General features: G+C 42.1%; 4 protein-coding genes across 4 annotated transcripts; 3 read left to right on the forward strand and 1 right to left on the reverse strand.

Moving 5' to 3' along the window:
• Positions 1-1818: 1818 nt before the first annotated feature.
• On the forward strand, positions 1819-7603 carry LOC115782075 (mucin-5AC-like). Its single transcript, XM_030732080.1, has 2 exons — positions 1819-4936; positions 6122-7603. The coding sequence occupies exons 1-2, from the start codon at positions 1837-1839 to the stop codon at positions 6835-6837; spliced, it is 3816 nt and encodes a 1271-aa protein (XP_030587940.1). The 5' UTR covers positions 1819-1836; the 3' UTR covers positions 6838-7603.
• A 1026-nt stretch (positions 7604-8629) lies between these two features.
• fam185a (family with sequence similarity 185 member A) lies at positions 8630-13232 on the forward strand. The gene is made up of 8 exons (XM_030732088.1): positions 8630-9171; positions 9259-9368; positions 10781-10873; positions 11075-11213; positions 12196-12237; positions 12327-12422; positions 12527-12661; positions 12816-13232. Exons 1-8 carry the CDS (start codon positions 8736-8738, stop codon positions 12926-12928), a joined length of 1164 nt encoding a protein of 387 aa, XP_030587948.1. The 5' UTR covers positions 8630-8735; the 3' UTR covers positions 12929-13232.
• A 799-nt stretch (positions 13233-14031) lies between these two features.
• On the reverse strand, positions 14032-25325 carry fbxl13 (F-box and leucine-rich repeat protein 13). The gene is given in 15 exon segments (XM_030731088.1): positions 14032-15131; positions 15133-15223; positions 15307-15470; positions 15596-15730; positions 16062-16142; positions 16237-16360; positions 16452-16571; positions 16650-16812; positions 16915-17035; positions 17193-17291; positions 17731-17860; positions 18362-18462; positions 18714-18766; positions 22162-22297; positions 25320-25325. Coding segments are annotated over 15 exon segments (1563 nt in total). The 3' UTR covers positions 14032-15092.
• LOC115782078 (leucine-rich repeat-containing protein 17) lies at positions 17545-21955 on the forward strand. The gene is made up of 7 exons (XM_030732083.1): positions 17545-17790; positions 19042-19233; positions 19308-19790; positions 19871-20073; positions 20675-20830; positions 21312-21453; positions 21569-21955. Exons 2-7 carry the CDS (start codon positions 19109-19111, stop codon positions 21852-21854), a joined length of 1395 nt encoding a protein of 464 aa, XP_030587943.1. The 5' UTR covers positions 17545-17790; positions 19042-19108; the 3' UTR covers positions 21855-21955.
• Positions 25326-25991: the final 666 nt, after the last annotated feature.

The raw sequence follows: 25991 nt of genomic DNA on the forward strand, positions 1-25991 counted from the left end.
GTGTCATCTCTTCCATCTCCTCCTCTGCCCAGCGCCACCTTACATTATACCACAGATGTCCATCAAGAGATAACAACCCAAAACACAGACCTCAGAGCAGCTGGGATTTCTAAGCCTCCAAACCTTGATGCAGGGTCTGAAACAGCAACTACAATGAGCACAGTGAGTGGACAAAACATAATCAGTCTCACTACTGCATCCAGGCTAACACCCAGAAGAGGTCTCCAAGGTCACATTAGTTCAACTACAACAACTACAACCACCACAGCTCATCATAGGGATTTAACTGCATTCCCAGAAGCTACAGATGACAGCCACTGGACAGCTAAAAATAACATCATCTCAAACACCACAACTGGTATGAAACCTCTACCAGGCCAAGGACCAAAGCAAACTGACAAGCTTAAACCTAAACTTAAGACTGAAGCAGACCAAATGCTAAAAAATCCCAGGACTGACCGCAAACCAGACAGAGCTGCTCTTCCTGACAAAAAAAAATATGACCAAAAGCAGCAGCCTTCTCACCATAAACCCACAACCAACCAAAGACCTAAACCTAAACCTGGCAAAAACCCGAAACAAGTCGAAACTTCAAAACCGAAACAAAGAACTCCCCCTGAAATTATACCCACTGATCAAAATCTGAAAAACCATTCTGGCCAAGACCATACACCTGAGCAAAACAAGTCACCTATTCAAAAGCCAAAATTTCAAGAAAAGACTGCAACTCCATTTCAGAGACCCGCACTGCATCAAAGACCTCAGGATGCAAACAGAACCCGATCTGATGAATATCCTGTTATTGACCAAGAGCACAAGTCTGATCACGTTCCAGGTACTAATCAAACTTCAAAAGCGACCAAAATGCAAAAACCTGATAAACATCCAAAAAGTGAAGAAAAAACAAAACCTAATCCTGGCCAAGTGCCTGAATCAAAACGAAGCCAAGCAGCTAGCTTTACAGAAAAACCTAACCAAAAGGAAAAATTTGATGAAGGTCCCTCACATGCATCAAATTCTAATCAAGACTCGACACCTGGAAAAAAACCCATACCTAATCTACCTAATCTACCTCCCAACCAAAAGCCTAAAACCAGCCAAAACATCCCTGGAAATCCCAAACCTGTGTCCAAACCAAACCAAAAACATCCAAAACCTGGGACAAACTTCAAGCCTAAACCAAATGTAAAGCCTAATACTGGCCACAAGCCACCACAAACCAAACCTGGACAAACGCCTAATCTTAAAGCTAAGTCTGCACCTCAAGCGGAGTCCAACAGAACACCCAAACCAAGGCCTCCCTCCTTTTATGGATTACCAACCATGTCTACAGTTAGGCCAGGAGCAACACCAGTTCAAAGACCAAAACCAGCAGTGCAATCAAAGCCGAGTGCAAAGACCAAAACAGATTCATCTCAAATCAGCAGGACTATTTCAGACCACATCCAAACCTCTCATACTAACATGCCTTTGACATCTGGCCCTGCAAAGCATACTGCTGAAGTGACTCATTCCCCAGGAGACATAGAGTTCAATCCCAGTGTGAACAAAACTGTCACTGCACATCCAAAGACCTCCAATAGCCTGGAAAATGGAGCCTTCCCTCACCTTCACACTCTGCCTGAAGACTCCACTATGAGCCCAAACAGCAGGATTGTGTCTGATCTAAAGCCACAAACAGCTAGTCAGCCGCTTTTGCTCCCAATGACAACAAGACCAAACAAACTCATCCATGGGATCCTCCCAAGTGTTATCCCTAGCACCAGTCCAGGATCCACACAGTCAAACATAATTCCAAAGTCTGACTCTGGCACACAAGCAAAGAAACATCACAACATGGAGAAAATGGCTCCTGCATTCTCTACAACTCCTTCCTCCATATCCCACTCTATCTCTACACCCAGTCCTGACGTCAGGTCAACAACTGCGACCGCCCCTGACCCTGAGCTTCCCAAGCTCCCAGCTGATCTACCTGATCTACCGAAAACAACCCCCAACCAAAAGCCTAAAACCAGCCAAAACATCCCTGGAAAACTCAAACCTGTGTCCAAACCAAACCAAAAACATCCAAACCCTGGGACAAACTTCAAGCCTAAACCAAATGTAAAGCCTAATACTGGCCACAAACCACCACAAACCAACTGGAACCTTAAAAGACTTAAGCCTGGACAAACGCCTAATCTTAAAGCCCAGTCTGCACCTGAAGCGGTGTCCAATAGACCATCCAAACCAAGGCCTCCCTCCCTTTATGAATCACCAACCATGTCTACAGTTAGGCCAGGAGCAACACCAATTCAAAGACCAAAACCAGAAGTGCAACCAAAGAAAAGTCCAAAGACCAAAACAGATTCATCTCAAATCAGCAAGACTATTTCAGACCACATCCAAACCTCTCATACTAACACGCCTTTGACATCTGGCCCTGTAAAGCATACTGCTGAAGTGACACATTCCCCAGGGGACATAGAGTTCAATCCCAGTGTGAAGAAAACTGTCACTGCACATCCAAAGACCTCCAATAGCCTGGAAAATGGAGCCTTCCCTCACCTTCACACTCTGCCTGAAGACTCCACTATGAGCCCAAACAGCAGGATTGTGTCTGATCTAAAGCCACAAACAACCAGTGAGCCGCCATCGCTCCCAATGACAACAAGACCAAACAAACTCATCCATGGGATCCTCCCAAGTGTTATCCCTAGCACCAGTCCAAGACCCACACAGTCAAATATAATTCCAAAATCTGACTCTGGCACACAAGCAAAGAAACATCACAACATGGAGAAAATGGCTCCTGCATTCCCTACAACTCCTTACTTCATATCCCACTCTATCTCTACAAACAGTCCTGACTTCAGGTCAACAACTGCGACCGCCCCTGACCCTGAGCTCCCCAACCTCCCAGATGAGTTACCTGATCTACCAAAAACACCTCCCAACCAAAAGACTAAAACCAGCCAAAACATCCCTGGAAAACCCAAACCTGTGTCCAAACCAAACCAAAAACATCCAAAACCTGGGACAAACTTCAAGCCTAAACAAAATGTAAAGCATAATAGTGGCCACAAACCACCACAAACCAACTGGAACCTTAAAAGACTTAAGCCTGGACAAACGCCTAATCTTAATGCCAAGTCTGCACCTGAAGTGGAATCCAATAGAACATCCAAACCAAGGCCTCCCTCCCTTTATGAATCACCAACCATGTCTACAGTTAGGCCAGGAGCAACACCAATTCAAAGACCAAAATCAGAAGTGCAACCAAAGAAAAGCCCAAAGATCAAAACAGATTCATCTCAAATCAGCCGGACTATTTCAGACCACATCCAAACCTCTCATACTAACACGCCTTTGACATCTGGCCCTGCAAAGCATACTGCTGAAGTGACTCATTCCCCAGGGGACACAGAGTTCAATCCCAGCGTGAGGAAAACTGTCACTGCACATCCAAAGACCTCCAATAGCCTGGAAAATGGAGCCTTCCCTCACCTTCACACTCTGCCTGAAGACTCCACTATGAGCCCAAACAGCAGGATTGTGTCTGATCTAAAGCCACAAACAGTCAATCAGCCACCATCGCTCCCAATGACAAGACCAAACAAAATCATCCATGGGATCCTTCCAAATGTTATCCCTAGCACCAGTCCAGGACCCACACAGTCAAATATAATTCCAAAATCTGACTCTGGCACACAAGCAAAGAAACATCACAACATGGAGAAAATGGCTCCTGCATTCTCTACAACTCCTTCCTCCATATCCCACTCTATCTCTACACCCAGTCCTGACGTCAGGTCTACAACTGCGACCGCCCCTGGCCCTGAGCTTCCCAAGCTCCCAGCTGATCTACCTGATCTTCCGAAAACAACCCCCAACCAAAAGCCTAAAACCAGCCAAAACATCCCTGGAAAACCCAAACCTGTGTCCAAACCAAACCAAAAACATCCAAAACCTGGGACAGACTTCAAGCCTAAACCAAATGTAAAGCCTAATACTGACCACAAACCACCACAAACCAACTGGAACCTTAAAAGACTTAAGCCTGGACAAATGCCTAATCTTAAAGCCAAGTCTGCATCTGAAGCGGTGTCCAATAGACCATCCAAACCAAGGCCTCCCTCCCTTTATGAATCACCAACCATGTCTACAGTTAGGCCAGGAGCAACACCAATTCAAAGACCAAAACCAGAAGTGCAACCAAAGAAAAGTCCAAAGACCAAAACAGATTCATCTCAAACCAGCAGGACTATTTCAGACCACATCCAAACCTCTCATACTAACACGCCTTTGACATCTGGCCCTGCAAAGCATACTGCTGAAGTGACTCATTCCCCAGGGGACACAGAGTTCAATCCCAGCGTGAGGAAAACTGTCACTGCACATCCAAAGACCTCCAATAGCCTGGAAAATGGGGCCTTCCCTCACCTTCACACTGAAGACTCTACTATGAGCCCAAACAGCAGGATTGTGTCTGATCTAAAGCCACAAACAACCAGTGAGCCGCCATCGCTCCCAATGACAACAAGACCAAACAAAATCATCCATGGGATCCTCCCAAGTGTTATCCCTAGCACCAGTCCAGGATCCACACAGTCAAATATAAGTCCAAAATCTGACTCTGGCACACAAGCAAAGAAACATCACAACATGGAGAAAATGGCTCCTTCCCCCATATCCCACTCTATCTCTACACCCAGTCCTGACTTCAGGTCAACAACTGCGACCACTCCTGGCCCCGAGCTCCCAGCTGAGGCTTCCACTCCCAGTGCACGTGAGTTACGAGTGAAAATCAACCAGGTGGCCGCTTTCTTCAATAACAGCCCGAGTCTAAATGGAAGCCTGACAAACATGCATCATAAAGAGCACTCAGAGGAGAACCAGGGAGGCAGCAGGCCTGACGGCACAAACGGCAAACTGCCAACAGTGAAACCACCAAAAGGCAAGAAATATTATTTTACACTATCAAGCTGATCAAGTTTTGTCTCTGTGTTCTTGTGAAACATAACTGTTTCTGCCAGTCAGGTGCAAGAAATTTTGGTGATCAATGCAGATTAAACTGGGCTTGAAATGCAAAGTATGCATACATCAAAAACCTTAAGGATAAGAAATGTGCAGAAGAATTGCTCCACATTAGTATTTGAATGCTTATTACTTTTTTATTACTTAAAAAGACATACATAAGACCATTAATAACAGCCTGAGCTGAAAGGAATTTAAGTAATACAATGCCATAGTAAATGCTAATGATCCTCATAATATAATTATGTGGGCTGATTTGCATCATAGATCACTGGCTATTATTTGTCAAAGGAGGAATCTGCATGTGTGGAAAATATGTCGCTTCTAATTAATGTCATGACTAAAGATGAAACCACAACTATGTAAAGACCAACAGCTTTAAGCCATCCTTTTCTGGAGAGCTGTTTACAGAAAGTGAATTCAACAAGTGGCTATTTTTTTTTAACTGAGCTCAGATGCAACATTTAATTGAAATAACATTTACCAGTATCCATGATGTCATAGAGTAACAACTGAAGGTCAAGAGGATTTTAAATGTGCTCTTTTCTTTCTGTAAACTGCCTGTTATTGTGTCCTTTCTGCTTTATTTATAAGTCACGAGGAAAATATGGGAAAGTTGGACTTATTTTAACGGTGCACTTGTTAAACGTCCCTCACTTGTATGCCTCCAATACCATTTCTGTTTTAGAAGATATCTTTTCATCTACTGTGGAGGTCCGGTTTGAAGGCCCTGGCACACAATAACTCTTTTTATGGTGGAAAAGTGCACTGACCTGTTGCACTTGTGACCTCAGCCAGCCCATTTCACAAATAAATCCCAGCTGCAAGATGATAATATCACCTGGAATATGAGAGCAAAAACAGAACTTAAATCGAGTCTTAACTAGGATAGGATAGTGTTTATTTGTCACATGCACAGTTATACACAGTACAATGCACAGTGAAATGTATTTTGTACCTGCAACCTTATATACACACACATATAAATAAGAAGAATAAAAATAAAAAAAAGTAATTCACTAAATTAATTAAATTAAGTAATTAACTAAAGTAGGGCTTACTGGCTTTTTGAAAAAAATCTGTAATTTCTTCCCTTGTGTTATAGCCACAGTTACCATGCCACCGAGAGACTGCTCGGACCACCTGCTCAGAGGAGGAACAGAAAGCGGGCGATACCTGGTGACCCCTGACCCCCGCACAAAAAGTTTCCTGGTGTACTGCGACATGCAACAGGAGGGTGGAGGGTGGACCGTCCTGCAACGCCGCCAGGACGGCAGCGTGAGCTTCAACCGCACCTGGGCAGAGTACCAATCCGGCTTCGGGGAGCTGGACGGAGGGGAGTTTTGGCTGGGCAACAACATGATCCACCTGCTGACCCGCGACAGGGAGATGGTGCTGCGGGTGGAATTGGAGGATTTTGACAACATGACGGGGTATGCGCAGTACGAGCAGTTCAGGGTGGCGAGTGAACGGCTGCGCTATAAACTGACAGTAAGCGGTTACTCAGGTACCGCAGGTGATGCTCTTCGCTTCAGCAAAAGGTACGATCACAACAGCAGGGCGTTCACCACTCCGGACAGGGACCACGACCGCTACCCCTCCGGGAACTGCGGGGCCTACTACAGCTCCGGGTGGTGGTTTGACGCCTGCATGAGTGCGAACCTCAACGGGAGATACTACGTGGGGAGGTACAAAGGTGTCCGGGATGGGATTTTCTGGGGGACATGGTATAACATATTATCAGAGTACTACCCCACCAATGAGAGACAGTCTTTTAAGAGAGTCAGGATGATGATCAGACCAAAGGGCTTTGCACCCTAAGCTGTGCTGGGGAAGAAAACAAGGGTTTAATACCAACTTCAACCATAAGCCCGCAGGATACTTCATTAAAGTTTCATAAAATCTAGTGTACTCTCCACACTATTAACCATTAACACAATACTGCCGCCTTGTGGTGTTTTCTATAATGTTTCGTTTACAATAACAGAGGATGTATATACTAGTGACAAAGGTAGGGTTGCATTGTTTATTTTATAACCTTTTAAGAATAAAATTATAGCATTTTTGTTCAGAGGGAAATTTGCAAAAGAAGGAAATTTTAATGTGAAGACTTATTTTTCTACCTGTGATATGAATCCAGGGTGACCAGGTGCCACACTTTATGTGGGACTGCGCAGCATTTTTACCCTTTGCGCCCCCACGGCCCATCAAACATACTGAGACAAGGTCCCACATTTTAAGAATCCCGTGGCTTATGAAGAGATGTGGTGATCTGTGGATGCGTCCTTGCTGATACCCTTACCAAACAGAAATAACAAGAGTTTTATGGCTGTAGAAAAAGGGAATATAGGTGTGTACAAAGAATGTCAAAGCTTGTTACATACGCACCGATGCCAAACCTGACACCCGTATAGTTTTTGTGTATTTGTATTTGGTAACAAAACACACTCCTTGCTCCACATGTAGCTTGTTGGAATCTGGTCACCCTGACGGGTGTGTAGCAAAAGAGATTTTTATTACGTGTACTGGAAGGGCAGTTGATAGACTGAAGCTGTTTGTGATGTGATTACTTTTGAATAAAATGAGTTTACAGAACGATTTCCATTCGATTTGTTGTCCTCTGTAATTAACAGCACCACAAATTCAATAAAAAATATACATTTAGTTAAATGTAACTAAAAGCGCAACAACAGAGCCAGACTCCACCGACCCCTGTGAAAACATGAGTACACCTACGGTAACGAGGGTCCAGACTCCTTTTCCCTACAGCCTTTGGGACGAACCTAACATCACTTCCGTCCTGAGAGTGTCATCCTACTGATTGGACAGGACCAGAGGAGAGGCGGATCTACGTACATCTTTTACGCAAGGCTCTACATCCGCTTTGTGAAGGAACTGAGAGTGACACGGATCAAGACCAGAAGTCAATTAGTTTCCCTTCAACTTAAAAATATATAAGATTTGTGGAAACGCATGCTTTTGAATAAAGTCAACAGGGCAGAGAGGGTAACTGGAGTTTTGGAAAGCTCCAAACATAGTGCGCACCAAATATGATGGTTTATTTGAAAGATTGTTTCGGAATATCCAATAAAAGACTTCAGCTGATGTACAAAAGGTGTTTTGTAATCGGTCCTGCTTTATTTTGTTATGTGGGTCTGAAACATGGCAAAATATGAGAAATTAGTTCAACTTTAGTTCAGCTTAAATCTTATATTTTTTAACAACATGATAATCAATTATATTTGTGGAAACTATTGTCTTTTTTTTTTTTTTTTTTTTTTTTTTTAATTTTACATCATGACTTGTAAAATTATCTTGACCCTCGTAATGTCCTCCCGGTTGCCTTACACCTATTGTCCTCTGGGGTCAAAATGACCCCAGTACATTACGAGGGTTAAACATGCAATTACAGAAACAAGACAAGTCTTGTTCCGTTAACAAAGTAATCATTGATACCTACAGTGAATATTTTGCTATATTAAAATGCAATTATATAATACCTACGTTTTATATTATTTATTTGTGAACATGCCGCTGCAGTTTTTTTTAGGATCTCTTGCGCACAATTTTTCATGAGGCTTTTAGTCTGAAATCTCATACCGGAAACCTTTTATCTTGCATCCAAGATGGTGCAGATGTGGAGTGAATGGCACCGTGTCTGTGGTGGGTCTTGTGGCTGCTGAGAGGTGCAATACCTGCTTTACCAAAAGGTTAGCGAGATGTTTTGGAGGTCTGCAGGTCAGCGGGGGTCTGTCGGACTCCTCCGCTGCTGGTCCCTGACGGTCAGTCCCAAGACTCTCACACCTCCCCGGTGCCCGGTGCACTTTTCACGGTCTCTTTCCTTCTCTGCCCCCCTAAAGTCTTCGACTCATGAAGAGGTGAGGCAGCCTCTTAGGCAGTGGGATCTGGCGGTGAGCCCCTTCACCACGGTGCGCGCACAGATAGGCTGCAGCATATCCATCCACCCGCTGGACCCGCACGCCTACCCCGAGGCTGACCGAGCCTTCATAACAGTCCATGGGGCACACAAAGAGCAGGAGGTCTGTCTGGACCGGTTAAACGTTCACTATGATGAACGAAGCAAAGAGCTCCTAATATCCGCTGAGAAGGTGGACAGCGAAGTGTCCATTGAAATGGCTGCACCCATCAAAAGCAGTGAGTGTCAATGAAACAAGGAGTCCAGCTATTATTATGCGCTCTCTTGACGTCTTTGAATAATTCGTGTATGTGAACTTTTGTCAGATCTTTTCATTACTACTCAAGGAAGGGGCAGTGTGCAAGTTAAGAACATGGAGTGTGATATCTGCAAGGTGCAAACAGAAGAGGGCAACTGCTTGCTGCACTCTGTCAAGGTGGGTATTGATAACAAATGGGAATACCATCTAGGCCTAAAAAACAACAAAAAACTGGAGACATAAATAATAGGTCCTACCTTTTGGAGCAACATATCCAGACTGTGTCTTCCTCAGGGACCTTGTTGCTTATTTTACAAAGACACTGCCAATCCACACTGCCGTATTAAAACAGCGTGGTCTGCCTTCACTGAACACTTGAGCTGAAGGAAACTGGACTTCTTGACTGGTTTATGAAGACATTTTGGTAACACTTTACAATACAGCCAGCAACTAAGGTTGTAATTCCCTGAGAATTAAATGGAATTTCCATGTATTTTGCCTGAAATTACAATGTAATTATATTTACCTACAAAGACTTAGCAGTACATACACTGGAATAACAGGGAAATAATTCAGGTTTTTACAGGAAAGGAGACACAAATTATACTGTAAGTAATTTTAAATAGTGTGCAGTTTCTGGGTATTTTAGTGGAAAAAAACAAACTAAATCTCATCTTATATTGTAATTACGCTGTACTTTTACACTGTTATTGTAGTGGCTTAACATTGCCTTTTTACATTTTTATTATTTGTTATATTAGAGTGTGTCATGGATGTTCCACTATTCAGCTGTCATCTTATATTACATACAAAAATGTGATAAGGACTGTTCTCCCTTTCCTGCTTGCAAGAAAAAAATGAACACCACGGGCCGTGTGATCTTAAACTGATGGAGCCAAGTCAAACTTGATTTTTTTTTTTTTCCTCTCACAAACACTGTTCAGCCTTCAACCAGAAATATCAAAAGGAGTGTGAGAAAACAATAAATAAACTGGATTAATGTGAATGAACAAAGACACAAATAGAATACTTTTTTTTATATATAGGAACCCATAAATTGAACACATCAGAGTCAGCAATAAACTGTTCTTATTAGCTATGAATGATTTATCTATAATTTTCTATTTGTGCGGTTTAGTTATTTCTTTGGTTTCTTTTGTTCTTATTTTTTCCTTTTGTGATGAAGATGAATGTAAAGAGGAAGATTCTCTGGCCCTTCTCTCTCCTGTATCTACAAATAAGAAAAAATTATTATTTTTTTATTGTAAGCTTTTAGATGTGTCCCTGATCCAACACACCTGAATCAAATGGCTGAATTACCTCCTCAGTATGCAGTCAAGTTCTCCAGAGTCCTGCTAATGACTTCTATATTTGACTCAGGTGTGTTGAAGCAGAGACATATCTAAAACCTGCAGGACACCAGACCTCGATGCCTGGAGTTGAGGATCCCTGGCCTAGAGACTGTGCAGTGTTACCCTGGCAACCTCCAGTTGGTAGGGAAAAATTTGTATTCCCTGACCAGCTGGAAAGTGGAGGTTGCAAAGGGTTGAAAAGAGTGTCCTTTCTTATCTTTTCCTGTCTTATCTCAGGCTCATCAGGTTGAGGTGCAGTCCCACGAAGGGCAAGTTACAGGTGTGGGCACGATCAATGGCAACGTGGTCATCAGCACTGGTGGAGACAGTGTAAGGAGGACACCGTTACTACTTGTTGGTCCTTATGCTTAGCAGTCATTAGGGGGCAGCAGTACCCTGAAGTGTGTTAGAAGTGTTGAGTATCTTGTTTTCCTTTTTTGATTTGAGGTTATCACTTAAAACAAACAAGCAGAAAAGTAGAAATTATACATCAAGTGCATCCCTGTGCAGTGATCAGTTGTACGTTTCCAGGCAGTGGATGTCAAGAAGCTCCAGGGCACCAAGATGAATGTGTCAACAGAACACGGCCCTCTGAAGGTCAAAGCCATCTATGCCGAGTCCAGCTGCATCTCCTCCCGCTCGGGGAGAGTGGACCTGGGACATGTACACGGTGAGCAAAAGGCAGCATCTATTTGCCTTTTTCATCTTTATTAAAAACATGCATCTTAATGAACTTGTTAGTACTGCAGCCAGAGTCAAATGCAAAGCGAGCCAGTAAGCAATTAAATATTTCCACTTTGCTACACATTACATTGTTTTTCAGATTATTTGACAGTTTTAGTGACTCTTTTTTTAACAGCTAAATCTGCAAGGGTGGTCAGGTCATTTCACCTATTTTTTTTTTTTTGCGGCTTTATTGACAGTGTAGGTTATGACAGGAAAGCGGGGGGAGAGATGGGGGAAGACATGCGGCAAAGAGCACAGGCCGGGATTCAAACCTGTGCTGCCAGCTTTTTGCCTCACGCCATGTATGTGGTCGCCTGCTCTACCACTGAGCCATTTTGCCTATTTTTAATAAAATTAATTTTGACACCAGGTAGAAATATTTGCCAAATAAAATCAAGAACAATTATCCTACTAAACAGTGTGGGGAAATTGTAACAAATGCAAACAATTTCAATATTAACATACTGGTTGCAGGTTAATACACAGTTAATAGAAATCTAACATAATATAAAAGAGACAATTCTGCACAAAGAGGCTGTTTTTTTGTACATTTTTGTACACAGCTGCTTTATGTTAACTTCCCTGATATAAAGCAGGACTTTGGTATGTCAGGAATCCCGAGCTTAGATCAGGGGGGATTTAACTGCAATGTGGTTACAATTTATCACTCTCTGTCAGCTTGTTATTTGTTTCTGAATAGCTATAAAACAAGGCAGTCGTCAGAGGGACAAACAGCCTTATGATGTGTAGCAAGAAAAATGCACCATTGATACAGAATTGTGATTTCTTCCTGATTCCAATGAGCCTCTAACTCTAACCCTTGCATCATGCTTTATATTTTCAGTCATATTCTATATGATCAATGTTATTATTTTCCCAGCAGTCACATTAGGTAATCCTGACTATGTGCTGTCATTAATTAAAAGGTGAGACTACTGTGAAGAACATGTCTGGAGATACAGTTATAGGTGAGCAGGCTGACTGACTGCACAGTGCCGTATGTATGGTATGCAACTGTGGCTGAAGAAACAAACCACCTGAGGCTTTGCTTTTGCAGATGGTTCAAATAGCTTCCTGAAGGTTTCCTCTCACAGCGGAGGCATCGATGTCTACGTGGGAGACGGTGGCAGTGCTGAGCTTCACAGTCAGGAAGGTAAACACGCATTATAGGAAGAACTTTCTCTTTGTTAGACAACTTTCCTTGTTATATCTCTTGAGTCATATTGTTTTTCCTCCCTCATTCTGCATCTTGCGTAGGAGCGGTGAGTGTGCGTGTGCCATCCTCATTAAGAGCTGGGGTGAAACTTTGTGGGATGTCGGTGGATATCAGCCCAGAGGTTGTTCTGCATGGAGTAGAAAACAACACAACTGAAGGCCATACCACAGTTACTGGTAAGTTCTTGACCCTTAGTATAACACCTCCCTGTGGCACAGTTAATGTGCCAAATCCTAAAACAAGTAAATCAATGGAGAACATTCTGTTCATATTCTGCCTCTGCTTTGTCTGTCTCCTACTTTTTTCTCCCCTGCCCTGTGTTTCTTTCAGGCTACATGAATGGAGAGTCTCCGGCTGATCAGTGGGTTAAAGCTCAGGCAGACGGAGGCTCCGTCAGACTGACTGTACAAAGCTGGTTTGAGTCCCGGAGGCTCGGCAGCTGAGCAGCCCATTGAGTCGTAATTATGCATCACTGCACTGGGACTTTAAAATGACAAGAAAGAGCCAGACTTTATTGCAGCTCCAAGAGACTGAGTGTTAATTATTTAACTCTGTGCTCAGGATATACTGTATTATAATCTGAAGTATTACAAATGTTCTATATGTGTAAGAAACCACTGTACATACTGTACTTTACCATATAGACTCCACTGAGTTTGAGAGGCATACTATACTCTATATGTGCACCAAACTGTCAGTGTTCTGGATGTTTAAAAAAAAAAAGAAATTTGCTAATTCTTTGTCCAAGGTTACTGTGTGTTACTGAAAGCAGTGCTGGATACACTCTTTACCACTGTTACCCTTGCACTGAAGTCTTCAGTGGTAATTTTCTCATTGTCCATTGTTTTAGAGCTGATAGTTGATCACTACAGTACACAATTAGGGTATGTTGTTGCAGGTGCTGTAGCTCAGGAGCTAGAGGAGGTCACCTACAAATTGGAAGCTTGGCGGTTCGATCTGCAGTAAATGTGCCAAAGTATCCTTGGGCAAGATACTGATCCCCAAATTGCTCTCTGACACAACCATTGGAGTACAAATAAGTGTGAATGTTAGATAGAAAGCACTTACATGTAGAAAGAAGTGCTTGTATGAATGGGTGAATGAGGCATGTTGTATAAAGTGCTTAAGAGTAGAAAAGTACTATATAAAAACCAATCCATTTATGTAGGTAACCTTCAGTATGTTCCATGATATTATACATCTTTTAATTTGAATAAATAAGACAAAATATATGAAAAGAACTAAACTATTACGTGCACACACCACATAGACAAACTATCATGAAATTTACAAAAAAAGAAGCAAAACAGGATCAAAATGAAGTTTTCAGATCAATATTGAAAATTGGTGAGCTAAAAGTTAACATTCTGCACAATTATTTTAATTTATTCCAAAAAAGTATACTGTAAAATGTAAATAAAAGCAATGCAATGTTTTGCAAATTGCATTTATTCAAAATAGAGCATAGAAAACATTAAATGTTTAAACAGACATTTTAATATTTAATGAAAAATAGATCTGAAATTGATCTAAAAAAAATTCAGACAGGGCAACAAAAGGCTGGAAAAGTGGTACTAAAAAGAAACAGCCAGAGGAACACTTTGCAGTTAATTAGGTTTATTGGCAACAGCTCAGGAACAGTTTGGGTGTAAAAGGAGCATCTTAGAGTGGTAGAGTTTCTCAGAAGTAAAGATGGGCAGAGGTTCACCAATCTGCAAAACACAAAATCTAAAAACTGTGGGACAGTTTCAGAATAATGTTCCTCAATGTAAAAGTGTGAAGACTAAAATTCTCATCTACAGTGCATAATATCAAAAGATTCAGAGAATCTGGAGAAATCTGTGTGCAAGGAACAAGGCCGAAAATCAATATTGGATGCCTGTAATCTTTGGGCCCTCAGGCAACACCGCATGATCATGGAAATCACTGCATGACCTCAGAAACATTTTCAGAAATCACTGTCTGAACACAGTGCACCATGCCATCCACAAACGCAGGGTGAAGCTCTATCATGCAAAGAAGAAGCCATATGTGAACATGATCCGGAAACACCACCATCTTCTCTGAACCAAAGCTCATTTACAATGAACTGAGGCAAAATAGAAACCAGTTCTCTGGTCAGACGAATCGAAATTTGAATTGGTTTTGGAAAATTTTGGGTGCTGCATCCTCTGAAGTCAAGAGGAGAGGGACCATCTGGCTTGTTAATAGTGCTTAGTTCAAAAACCTGCATCTCTGATGGTATTGGGGGTGCATTAGTGGCTATGGAATTGACAGCTTACAGAGCAATGATGGCTGGCTGCTTTGGGTACATGGGAAACTGTGCATATTTAATGTTATCTGCTATAATTTCCAGTTAGAAAATATTGCCATATTATTAATACATGAATAATAAAGGACGGAAAACTAACTCTCAAAGTAAACTAATACACCACTTCAACAGTACTGTCAGAAACTGATGAAATATGTCAGCAAAGAAACTGAGATTTTGCTGTCCAGCCTTCTGTCCTGACAGTTAAGGACCAGAAAGCACACACACAGGTAAAACCTTTTGGTGTGTTTATTTCCTCCATATACTGCTGCTGTTTTACCACTTCTCATGCATCATCACTGGGTCACTGTGGGTTTTGTGATCAGATTCCCCATGTGACTGGATGTTGTGTCTGAACCAGTACGGAAGGGTGTCATTGCTGTGCTCCCAGTGTGCCACGCGTGGCTGAAGTTTTGAGGCAGCAGCCCTGAGGAAACACACGCTCATCGTTCAGTAAAGGTTTTGTGCGGCACTCTGGCTTTGCAGTACACTTTTAAATAGATGCCTTACCTGGAGATGCCACTGCAGCAGGCCATTGTGATGGAGCTGAACGGAGGACAAATTCTTTCCAAGTGCTGAAGCGTGAGATCTGTGAGAAGAACGCAGCCACTCACATCAAGCTCTCGCAAGTACTGAGATCCACTTGTTAGATACTGCACTGCCATATCGGTCATCTGAGGCAGGGTAGAAGAAAATGGAAAAGATGGCATGAAAGGGCAAGGAGAGAGTTCCTTTAGCAAGATAACATTTAAAGGCTTTAGTAGTGTGTGTGTGTGTGTGTGTGTGTGTGCGCATGCACCTTAAGACAACCGACCATCCGCAGAGTGACTAGGCCTCTGCAGTAAAATGAAAAGGCTTTGACGGCTGCATCAGACAGAGCCACACAATGAGAGATATCAACATGTTCCAGGTCTCTCACATTTTTGCACAGCTTCTGCTCATTGTGAGAAACAAAGAAAATGAAATGTGTGATGAAGTGTTGCTGATTAGAAAATGAATGAGGACAGAACATGTAGGAAATTGGAAATCCTTTCTACAAGGATTTTTTCCCCCCCCTCTGTTCACATCTACTCGTTGGGAGCCAAAAAAAAAAAAAAAAAAATCAAGTGAAACAACAGTGAAAATATTTTTCTTTCTTTTCCAGGAAAAGGTTTGAGGACAAATTTATTTCCCATTAGCTGTTGATGTTACGAAACTATGGGAAAGAAAGAAAACTTGGACCCTGAAGATCTGGCTGCGGATTGAAATTCTAGATAAATATGCACCTTAATTCCAATGTCTGTAACAGCGAGGCACTGGGCAATAACTAATTTCTTCAAGGGAATTCCCTCAAGAGCAGCCAGTCCCTAGAAACACAAACATTAAGTTATTGGAGGTTGTCCAAAATAGCCACTTGTCTTCAGGAATGCATGAAGACAGGATCAAACATGCAAACAGAACTTGATCCTGGATGTTGCAACCACTGAGGTCAAGTGAACAGAGACAGCTGCCACTCAGCCACTCCACAGCCGAATCCGTCAGCCTCACACAGTAACCCAGATTGAGATGGAACAGTTTATACAACCTGAGTTGGACACACAACAAAAATGAGCAGGAAATAAATGTCATGTGCTCTGTGGTGCCTGACTGTGTGTCTTTGCAGTAACTGTATGTACCTTTGTGCTATCCTCATGACAGAGATGTCAGTGATGTGACTGCAGTGACTGACATTCAGTTCTCGCAGTTTAGTGGCTGAGCAGCCTTTGGTCAAATACTGTATCCCAACATCAGTCACCCTGAAACACATTATGTTAAGATATGCAAAGAAAAAGCATGAAATTTGAGACTACAGCTGTACACAAACAAACACACACTTGCTGCAATGTGAAATGTCAAGATATTGGAGGTGTTTGAGGGAGGCCACAGATTTCAGACTGGCGTCAGTCGTTCTGGGACATTCTGCAACGTGGAGTCTGCGGAGACCGTGTGAACTGCTGCACAGGGCGTCCCAGCTGAAGTCTGTGAGTTGGTAGTTGCCTAATGAACAAATGGTGTGTAAAACAGACTCGAGAATAACTGGAGCAGTATTAAATTTCTTCAAATGTGTATGGAAAGGAAGTTTGTGGGATGTGAGCTCACCCTCTATGCTGAAAGACTTTAGTTTGGCTGCTTCAGCAATGGCTTTGAAAGTGATGTCGGAAAGATGTGGAGCATCCAGCAGAGAAATAGCAGACAAGCAGCGACATCTGGCAAGGAGGGCCTGTTAGAGAAGCGTGAGATGAAAACCTCTCTGCATGGGGTTCAGGGTGCGGGGACAAAGAAGTACACACTAGGCGACAAGACATTCTTTCTGTGCCTTAATTTAACAATTCGGAGCATATATGGAATGATAAATGTTTTAGAATCAACACACTCACCAGGACACAAGTATCTGACAGTGTGGGCATGTCATTGATCACAATCTCTTTAAGTGAAGGACATCCAGCAGAAATGTATCTGAACCCATTTACTGTAATCTAGGAGGAGAGAGGAAAATCTGCATCTATGTCACAAACACTCATTCTTCTGGATGCACTTTTCCTCATTCCCAGAATTTTCAGGGCCCCATAAAGCTATACATCTGGAAGCAAACTAATACACATTCCTAGAAGAGTGTGCATTTTATGTTGCACTACGTGGGTTAAATACAGAGTGTACACATGCTGAGTGGGTGGGCCAACCCAAACCTCTGCTTGGCCACAGCTGCCTTTTACTCTCCCTGAACTTCAGATATCAGCTTATTCGCTCTGAGCTCTCACCGAGTGCAAACCCCAACAGAGCAGAAACAAGAGTGGACACGTGCAAACAGGAGAAGTGACTGGATTTGCCCAAGACAAACTGAGGAGCTTAAAAGCTCTGTGCCGTCTTCAACTGAAGTTGTCGAGTGGCCTGGCTGAGAGGAACGCCCCAACTGACCTGAGTGCAGCCGGACAAGTTGAGGTGGATGAGATTGCGGCAGCCCTTCCCTGTGGTCAGGTACAGAAAGCCTTCATCTGTGAATCTATTGCAGTAGGCCAGACTCAGGCACAGAAGGCTCAGGCAGCTCCTGTTAGATACAAGAAATGGCTGAAGACAAATTGTTTGAGTCAATGAGCTTGGCACAGATCATTGGTTGTTCGGTTGTTTTTAGTAAAATAAAGTTAAATTTAAAGTCATATCCATGAAAAGAAAACACTGGGATAAAAAAATTTGAATGAAAGGTAATTTTCTTGAGATTATTTTGTGGGAAAATGTGAATTAGATACTATTACATAATACCACAAAGTGACATCATCATGGAAAACTTGGAGATCTATTGCTATGTCATACAGTTATACGGTGTAGCATCTGTTTCTCTAAATCATTTAGCTGGCACTGACCACACTCATTTCCGACTTGAAATACAAGCCAGCAGTTGCCCCAACTGGACAAACAGATGCGGATGATTCTGGAAACTGAGTGGCAGGATGCCAATAAAAAGAAGCATTGTGCACAGTGATACACTGTTTATAGCATAAATGTGTTCTGGTGACAAAGCCTGATGGTTTTATCTTAAGTGGAGTCTTACCTGAACAGTTCTTGTAGAGTTTTGTTTGTTAAGAGGGTGCAAGAAAGGTTCAAGTAGAGCAGGCAGGGACAGCACTCAAAAATTCTCTGAACCATCATGTCCTGCAAAAGAGGAGATTCAAATGTTACCTTAAATCCAACCAGGAAACCAGGGTTCAGATAACTCACCATTCCCTGTTTATTTATCATGGAATCAAATACAAGCAATTTAATGCACCACAGGGTTTAAGCAGAGTTTTTGAAGAGCTTTTGAAAACTGGAAATGTAATAAAAAATGTGCACATATGATAACAAGATGATGCATTTCCCTCCAGTTTTAGGATGCACGAACGAAACGAACAATATTTACTTACTGTAAAATTAAAGCACTCTGACACATTGAGCTCCTGGAGGTTTCTGCAGTCACCTAAAACAGACAACAGTAAAGAGCAGATAACTGGCTACTTATACTATGCTGAATATTTTTGGAAACACTGTACTTAATAATTATATCTCATTGAATGAACAAGTATTGTTATAGTAATCCACCTTCTTTGAAAGCTGTAAATATATGTGCATTAATGAAGTGCTCCAGTGTTCCACATAATCTATTACCTCTCACTTCATCTGCAGGCAAGACAACCCCTGTGTACAATCAGCAATAACATATTTGCCCTTTGACCTATTGCTTCTGTTTCCCAGCTTGAGGACTTTTATTACAAACTCCTGCTTTGGCTCCAGTTAGAGACGACCCCCTGCAAGGTTCAGGATGCGTGTGATTCCCTCTCTCCTCTTATTCTGCCTGCTCCTCCTGCTGCTCCCATCCATCGAGATGAAAAAAAAGGGAAAGGGCAGAGGCCTCAAAGGAGCAAGACACAAACTCACACGGGACAGGTATAGATTACTCCTACTAATTTTTGCAGCCCAATTTTCACTGATTAATCAGCTATTTGTGTTTGAATCCTCAGGGTCAGGGTACGAGGTGCTCGCCGTCACAACAGGTCAGGCCCCTCTGGTCTCATATCAATTAACTGCTTAGAGTCGGCAGAATTTGGAGAGGTCTTTGTAGACTGCCAAGACCAACATCTCTCGTCTATTCCCACCTCAAACACCTGGTCTAAAAATCCCAAGCACCTCCTTCTAGCCCGCAACCAAATCAAAGTCCTTCATGATGGAGCCTTCCTCGGATATGAGAGTTTAAATAGTCTGGACCTGCAGCAGAACCAGATCTCTCTCGTGGAGGAAGGGGCTTTCCAGGGCCTGACACAACTTACAACCCTGCTGCTTCAGCACAACCGCCTCCAAACACTTAGCGAGGAGGCCCTAATCCCCATACCAAACCTTCACTACTTGCGTTTATATGATAATCCCTGGAACTGTCTCTGCCCAATGGATAGTCTTGTACGTACTCTTCAGGTCCCAAGCAATCGTAATCTGGGAAATTATGCCAGGTAACCTATTCCAACAAAACTCAGTGCATAATGTGATCTATTTAAGTCATTACTGAGTCTCCAAATATGTCCTCTGCTAGGTGTGCAGAGCCCATCAGGTTAAAAAACATGAAGTTGAAACACATGGATCCCGAGTTACTCTGCAAAGAATCAGACCCAGCAAGCGACCAACAGAATCCCAAAGACCTTATGGAGCCCAGTCCAATTCGAATCAAACCAGATGCTACAACAGTCTGCTTTACCTACTTTTACCCCCAAATACGGATGGACTGCAGTAACCAAGGCAAGCTCACCACACTCTACTCTGTTATGAGCCATTTTTTGAGAAATTCATCACATATGTTTCTTATGTAACAGAGCGGTTACGGAAAATACCTGCGAGGGTCAGACTGCCATGTGTTCATGATTAAATATTACCGTTGCTTGGCTGGAATGACTAAATTACTCACTCAAAGGATTTTCAGGGCCTGACATAAAACAAGCAATACACATGTGCATACACATGTGGTTTGGGATATGCGTGCTTACTTTACCTCAAATCTCACTTTATAGTAGTTTGTCACCTTATTAATTTGGAAAGCTAACATCTGGCTCAGATGTGAGAACAGGCCCATTAAACATAGAAAAGCATTTTTATTATGTCTAAAAACGGACTAAATGAGATGGATTATGATCTGTTGTGATCCTCCTGGCAGAAGGCCTGGATGTTAGTGTCTAACTCACTTTATGGATATGCTGTCTTTTAGTTACTAATCATCCACTAGTGAAACACATGCTGATTTCTTAGAGCACTCTTTGGTTTGACAAATTTGATGCATGAAAAATCCATATAAAAAAACACTGAACATGTGGATAACGCTTCCTCTGCATTTATCTGTGTTCAGGTTTAACTGAGGTGCCCACAGGTATTCCAGACAATGTTGCCCACGTTGATCTGTCACATAATTCAATCAGTCACCTCAAAACCAGAGACTTTCATGCTGCAAGGAGCCTGAGAACACTTAACCTCAGCAATAACAAAATGGAGGACCTTGACACAGGTACGTGTGCTATTATTACCCATTTTATGATAATCAGCAAACTCAGTAGGTCTGTATCCACACATAAGTCGATATATGTGCACATCACTGTATATATACTGTATATGCAGTTTCTTTATGTGATGGGTACCATGGAGCATGGAAAGTCTAAAGGTTAAGAACAGTTATACAACTGCTGCCGACTTCTGTTTCCCATTTTTTGTTCTCAGAGACAGCAGGCATTCTGCCATCTTTGTGTATACAGTAATAATTTAATTTATGGCAGGGAAAGCTGAGAGGTTTGAAGGCACAAAGGGATTAATGTGCTGAAGCTATTCAGACACAAACTGAAGACAGGCTGAGCATTTATATGTAAGTCTGATTGTGCTGCCTTTGCTCATCTCGGTTAATAATAACCAGCAGTGGGTCTGTCTACATATATTTATACTGAGAAGGTCAAGAATTTAACGGAGGCTATGCCCGTTTGCTTGCGCCCCCCCAGGCTCCCTGACTGGGCTCTTGCATCTCCGGGAACTGGACTTGTCAAACAACAACCTGCATTTTGTCCAGCACGGGGTTCTTGAAGACCTCTACTTCCTGTCACATTTAAAACTGGGAGGAAACCCCTGGGTGTGTGACTACAGGTGGGTTCTTCTGCTCAGAGTTTTGCAAGCATTAGTTTTATTTTTAGATTAATGCTAATAATGAAAAGAAAAGAAAAAAAACACAAACAAAAAAAACTGCCTGCCTTTTTTTCAGTATCCAATACATGGTGTACTGGCTAAGTCTGCACCCGAGAGTGAGTCACTCAGGACTGGTGTGTCACTCTCCTCCCGAACATGCTGGGGAGAGAGTGGAGGAGTACGTGCATTCCTACAACAGAGAGTGTCCAAAGGACAGACAGCAGAGCAGACCAGATCAAGACCAGACAGACCCCGCGCTCTGGAACACACCGATGGAAGTACAGGGAGAGCTGGAGGAGGAGGAGCTGGAGCCGAGCGCCTTGAGAATGCCAGAGAAATATCAAATCTTCAGACTGTCCTGACTCAAGTGAAAATATGAACTACAATTTGACAATTTAAAGGATGTTTGTTTTGTCCTCATTAACCTCTTTTTAGTTTTGTAAAAAAACAAAAACAACAACAAAAAAAAACAGTCTGCATCAGATGGAGAAACAACTTCTGTAATTTCTGTGTTATCACTGTTGTGTTTTTAATTAAAATATATAAAGATCAACATTTTGATTAGCTTGACTCATTATTGCTGTTATAACAACAATGCAAATTGCACTGGTCACTGCACACCTGCATATAAACCACATTAAATCTGACAATAGGATCAAGAAAACTTACTGATAAATCTCAGACTGGGCCATTGTAAGGATGTGCAGCCACGCAGGTTAAGATGGGTCACAAATACACGGTAGCTCTGCAGAATTTTCTTCACTGTACTGCCTGTTATCCAATCTTTGCCCACAGAGAAGTTGATCTAATAAGGGCAACAATTAGGGTACACCTAATTAGGGTATTAGGTTACTATTTCAAGTAAATCCGTTAACAGTATCATAAGTTAAACACAATAAGCATTCTCTCAGTACAGACCTGACTCCACAACGTTCCTGATTGGATGATAGATTTCCATGTGCAACATACTTCAGCACAGTTCAACAGATCTTGTAATTCTAAGCACTGAAAGATCTGATGATTAAAAAAACCAAACAAACATATTAATCATAAAAACACATTTGATGAAATGCAAAAGCAGTGGACAAAACCAAACATCGAAGCAAATGTAACAGACACACATATAACATTTAAGCACACTTTCTTTGATACTAACACACAGAATCAAGACACAGAAATCCAGAGCTTTAGAAAGCAACTTCGATGCTATCTGTTTGATGATGTTGGCATTTGGACAGGGTCCACTGGCACCTCTGCCGTGTTTTAAAGGCAATAAAAAGTGAACAAGAAGCCAAAAGCCACAGGCATGTTGAAACACTATTAATCAAGAGAGAACAGAAACAAATTCCATTCGAACAGATGCTTCAACTGGTAAGTGCTGTCAGAGTTGATGAGTAACTATACTTACAGAAAGTAGTCATCAGAAGATAGGTACACTGTGGTCATAAAGTGGTGGTGAACAGCAGTACTCAGGTAGGCTGTGGTGTTTACACAGTGCTGAGTTGGTACTAAGGGGCCCCAAAGTATACCAAGAAAATATTCTCCACACCATTACACCACCAGTAGCAGCCTGAGCTGCTGATACAGGGCAGGATGGAGCTGTGCTTTCATGTTGTTTACACCAAATTCTGACTCATCGGATCAGGTAATAATATCCAAGTTTGGTGAGCCTGTGCAAATTGCAGCATCAGTTTCCTTTTCTTAGCTGACAGGAGGGGCACCTGGTGTGGTCTTCTCGTGCTGTAGCCCATCTGCTTCAAGATTCAATGTGTTGTGTGTTCAGAGATGCTTTTCTGCCAGCCCTGGTTGTAACAAGTGGTTATTTGAGTTACTGTTGCCTTTCTATCAGGTCAAAGCAGTGTAGCTACTCTCCTCTGACCTCTAGCATCAACAAGGCATTTATTCCTGCCACTCACTGGATATTTTCTCTTTTCAGAAACATTCTCTGTAAATCCTAGAGATGATTGTGGGGGAAAATCCCAAAAGATTAACAGTTTCTGAAATACTCAGACATTCAGACCGTCCTGTGTGGCATCAGTAAACAAGCCCCCCCCCCCCGGATGCTCAGTTTGAACTTCAACAGGCTGTCTTGACCATGTCAGTGTGCCTGAATGCACAGAGTTGCTGCCATCTGAGATACTTGCATTAAGAAGTAGTTGAACAGGTGTACCTAATAAAATGGCCAGTAAGCGTGTGTAAAACACACATACATACAGGATGTATTTAGATTAAAGCATAATGACCAGCACTGGTTTTAATTCAAGTCCCTCAAAGATAATGGACTGCATTTACAGTGCAGTCCGTTTAAAGAGTTCTGTAACTGATACAGTATTTGAGCTCATCAACTACTTAGAGATCAAGGGGCTGCTGCAGCTTGAAAACCAGGCCTCCCATCATCTTTCTGTGTGCAAACCTCAGGCTAAATACAAAGAAAACTGAAAGATGAATGTTGCTTGCTGTAAGAGAAACTACCTTCAGTAAGAGGCAGCTCGGAAGCACAGACAAGGCTTCACATCCGTTTTCGCTCTGCTGATGCTTGTTGTCCATCTCAGGAAATCCCGCTTATAACATTGGGAAGATTCACACACACGCAAAATAATAAAAACTGTTATTTTGGTTCAAATTAATTCATACCTTAAAGTGGTCTTCTGTCCTTTTCAAGTCCTAACATTACACTATGCAGCTATGATGTGCTTTTAACAGTAAGGCATCCAGTGTTTACAAGGGTCTCCAGTTTCTCAATGTTAATATGTAAAGGAATTTTTTTTTAAAGGGTTTTTTCATTTTTAACAGAACAAATATGTATTTCTGCACAGAGGTAGGAAAGAGCATGGGTTGCAACATCAATCATGAATCCAAGTAAATTTTAGTTTCTAACAGTTGAGTTAAAAATCTGAGTAAAAAGGTGCACAGGGACAAAATGAGTCACAGGAGTGGGAGGATACAGAGAATGATCGGCAGGAAAGGGCTTTCAGTGTGGCAAATTTCTCAACCACAGTGAGTGTTTTCTCTGGCTGTATACACGAGAAAGTTAAAAAAAAAAAAAGTGCTCCCATTAAAAGACCTCAATATAATTTCTTCCCAAAGAAATACTTAAATGTTGACCTACCAGCTTTTGTCTTCTTGTGTAATTTTACCCAGTTCAAAGTGCAACCTGCCTGCATTTCCTCTCAAAGTGTTTTGTTTTTTTTTGTCAAGTCCATCAGCAGAGCCAGCCCTGTGGTATCTCTCTTGCTCTGTGCAATGAACCTCTTCCACTTCCCAACAAGAAACACAGCTCATCACTAATTCAGTGCACAGGCAGGCCGGCTGTCAGAAGCCAGCCTCAACTCAATAGAAGGGGAATCAGTAACACAGAAATAATTTATAGATCAATTTCAGCTTTTGTCCTTCCTAAAGCAGTTTATTATAATTATTATTCCAGCTAAAGCTTTACTAGATATCCAAAACAGGAGACTAAATGTCACGGACAGGGCTGGTGAAACAGAATACCCTCAGGAATTTACCCACTTGTTAACAACGAGAGAAAGTTTTTAAGTTGTCTAGAGTTACGACTGAGTCACTCTCTCCCAGTTTAAAAAAAATGTAACCAGAACTTACAAATTCACAGTGCACTGGTCTGAGGAAGCGGCAGCGGCTCTAACTCAGCACCAGCTGCCTTCAATAACCCTAATTGCAATCACTGGCAGCAGAATGTGAAAAGTTTGTGTGTCCCTCCTGGCACCTTCCCTATCAGTGTGCTTTCAGGCAGAGCATGAGTGATTATTTTCTGGGCTGGTAGCTTTAATCATCACTCTGCTGCAGGGGGACTCTGTGGTTGAACTTACTGTCATGGCTCCACCATTCAGGTAAATAAAAGTATGTCATTTTATTTTGGACTGATTTTTTTTTTTACATTTGAATCTTTATTGCTTTACAGGCACTCCTGGTTTTGCACTCTGCTCTGGAGCTGTTTGTGCTTTCTTCCTCAAGAAGGTAAGACTTTCAGTATTCTTTGCTTAAATAAACAATGACGAGTTTAATGTGATGTTTATTTCCTGATAGGTTACAATACTGCACATGGCTATTATCTCTATGAGAGCCCTCAAACCTCTGGCAGATTTCATTCTGGACCCTCTTTGAATACAAACAATGAGGATGAGAAACGAGCTGTGGGATGGCAAAGCTTTGTTTCCCTTCAGCCAGAACTATTTCCTTATGATAAAGGACAGGATGCTACCCCTGCGATAAAGCAAAGCCAACCTGATAAGTTTTATGGGGCCTCCTCTGCTCCTCAGTCTGGTTATCACCATCCCTTTGACCTTTTGGTGAGGGGACACACACAGCAGCCTGTGAAGAGTGTCAGTTTCCCCACAATGAGTCATTTAAAACAGTTTATAGAAAACATGAAGCACTCTTTCTTAGCACCAGGACGTGACTTGAGTCGACATTTTGAAACTGCAAGGGAAAAAATGAAAAATCTCGGAAAATCCACGGACTATAGATCAACTTCTGAAAAT

This window comes from Archocentrus centrarchus, chromosome 6, assembly GCF_007364275.1.
Source record: "Archocentrus centrarchus isolate MPI-CPG fArcCen1 chromosome 6, fArcCen1, whole genome shotgun sequence".
Taxonomy (NCBI): Eukaryota; Metazoa; Chordata; class Actinopteri; order Cichliformes; family Cichlidae; genus Archocentrus; species Archocentrus centrarchus.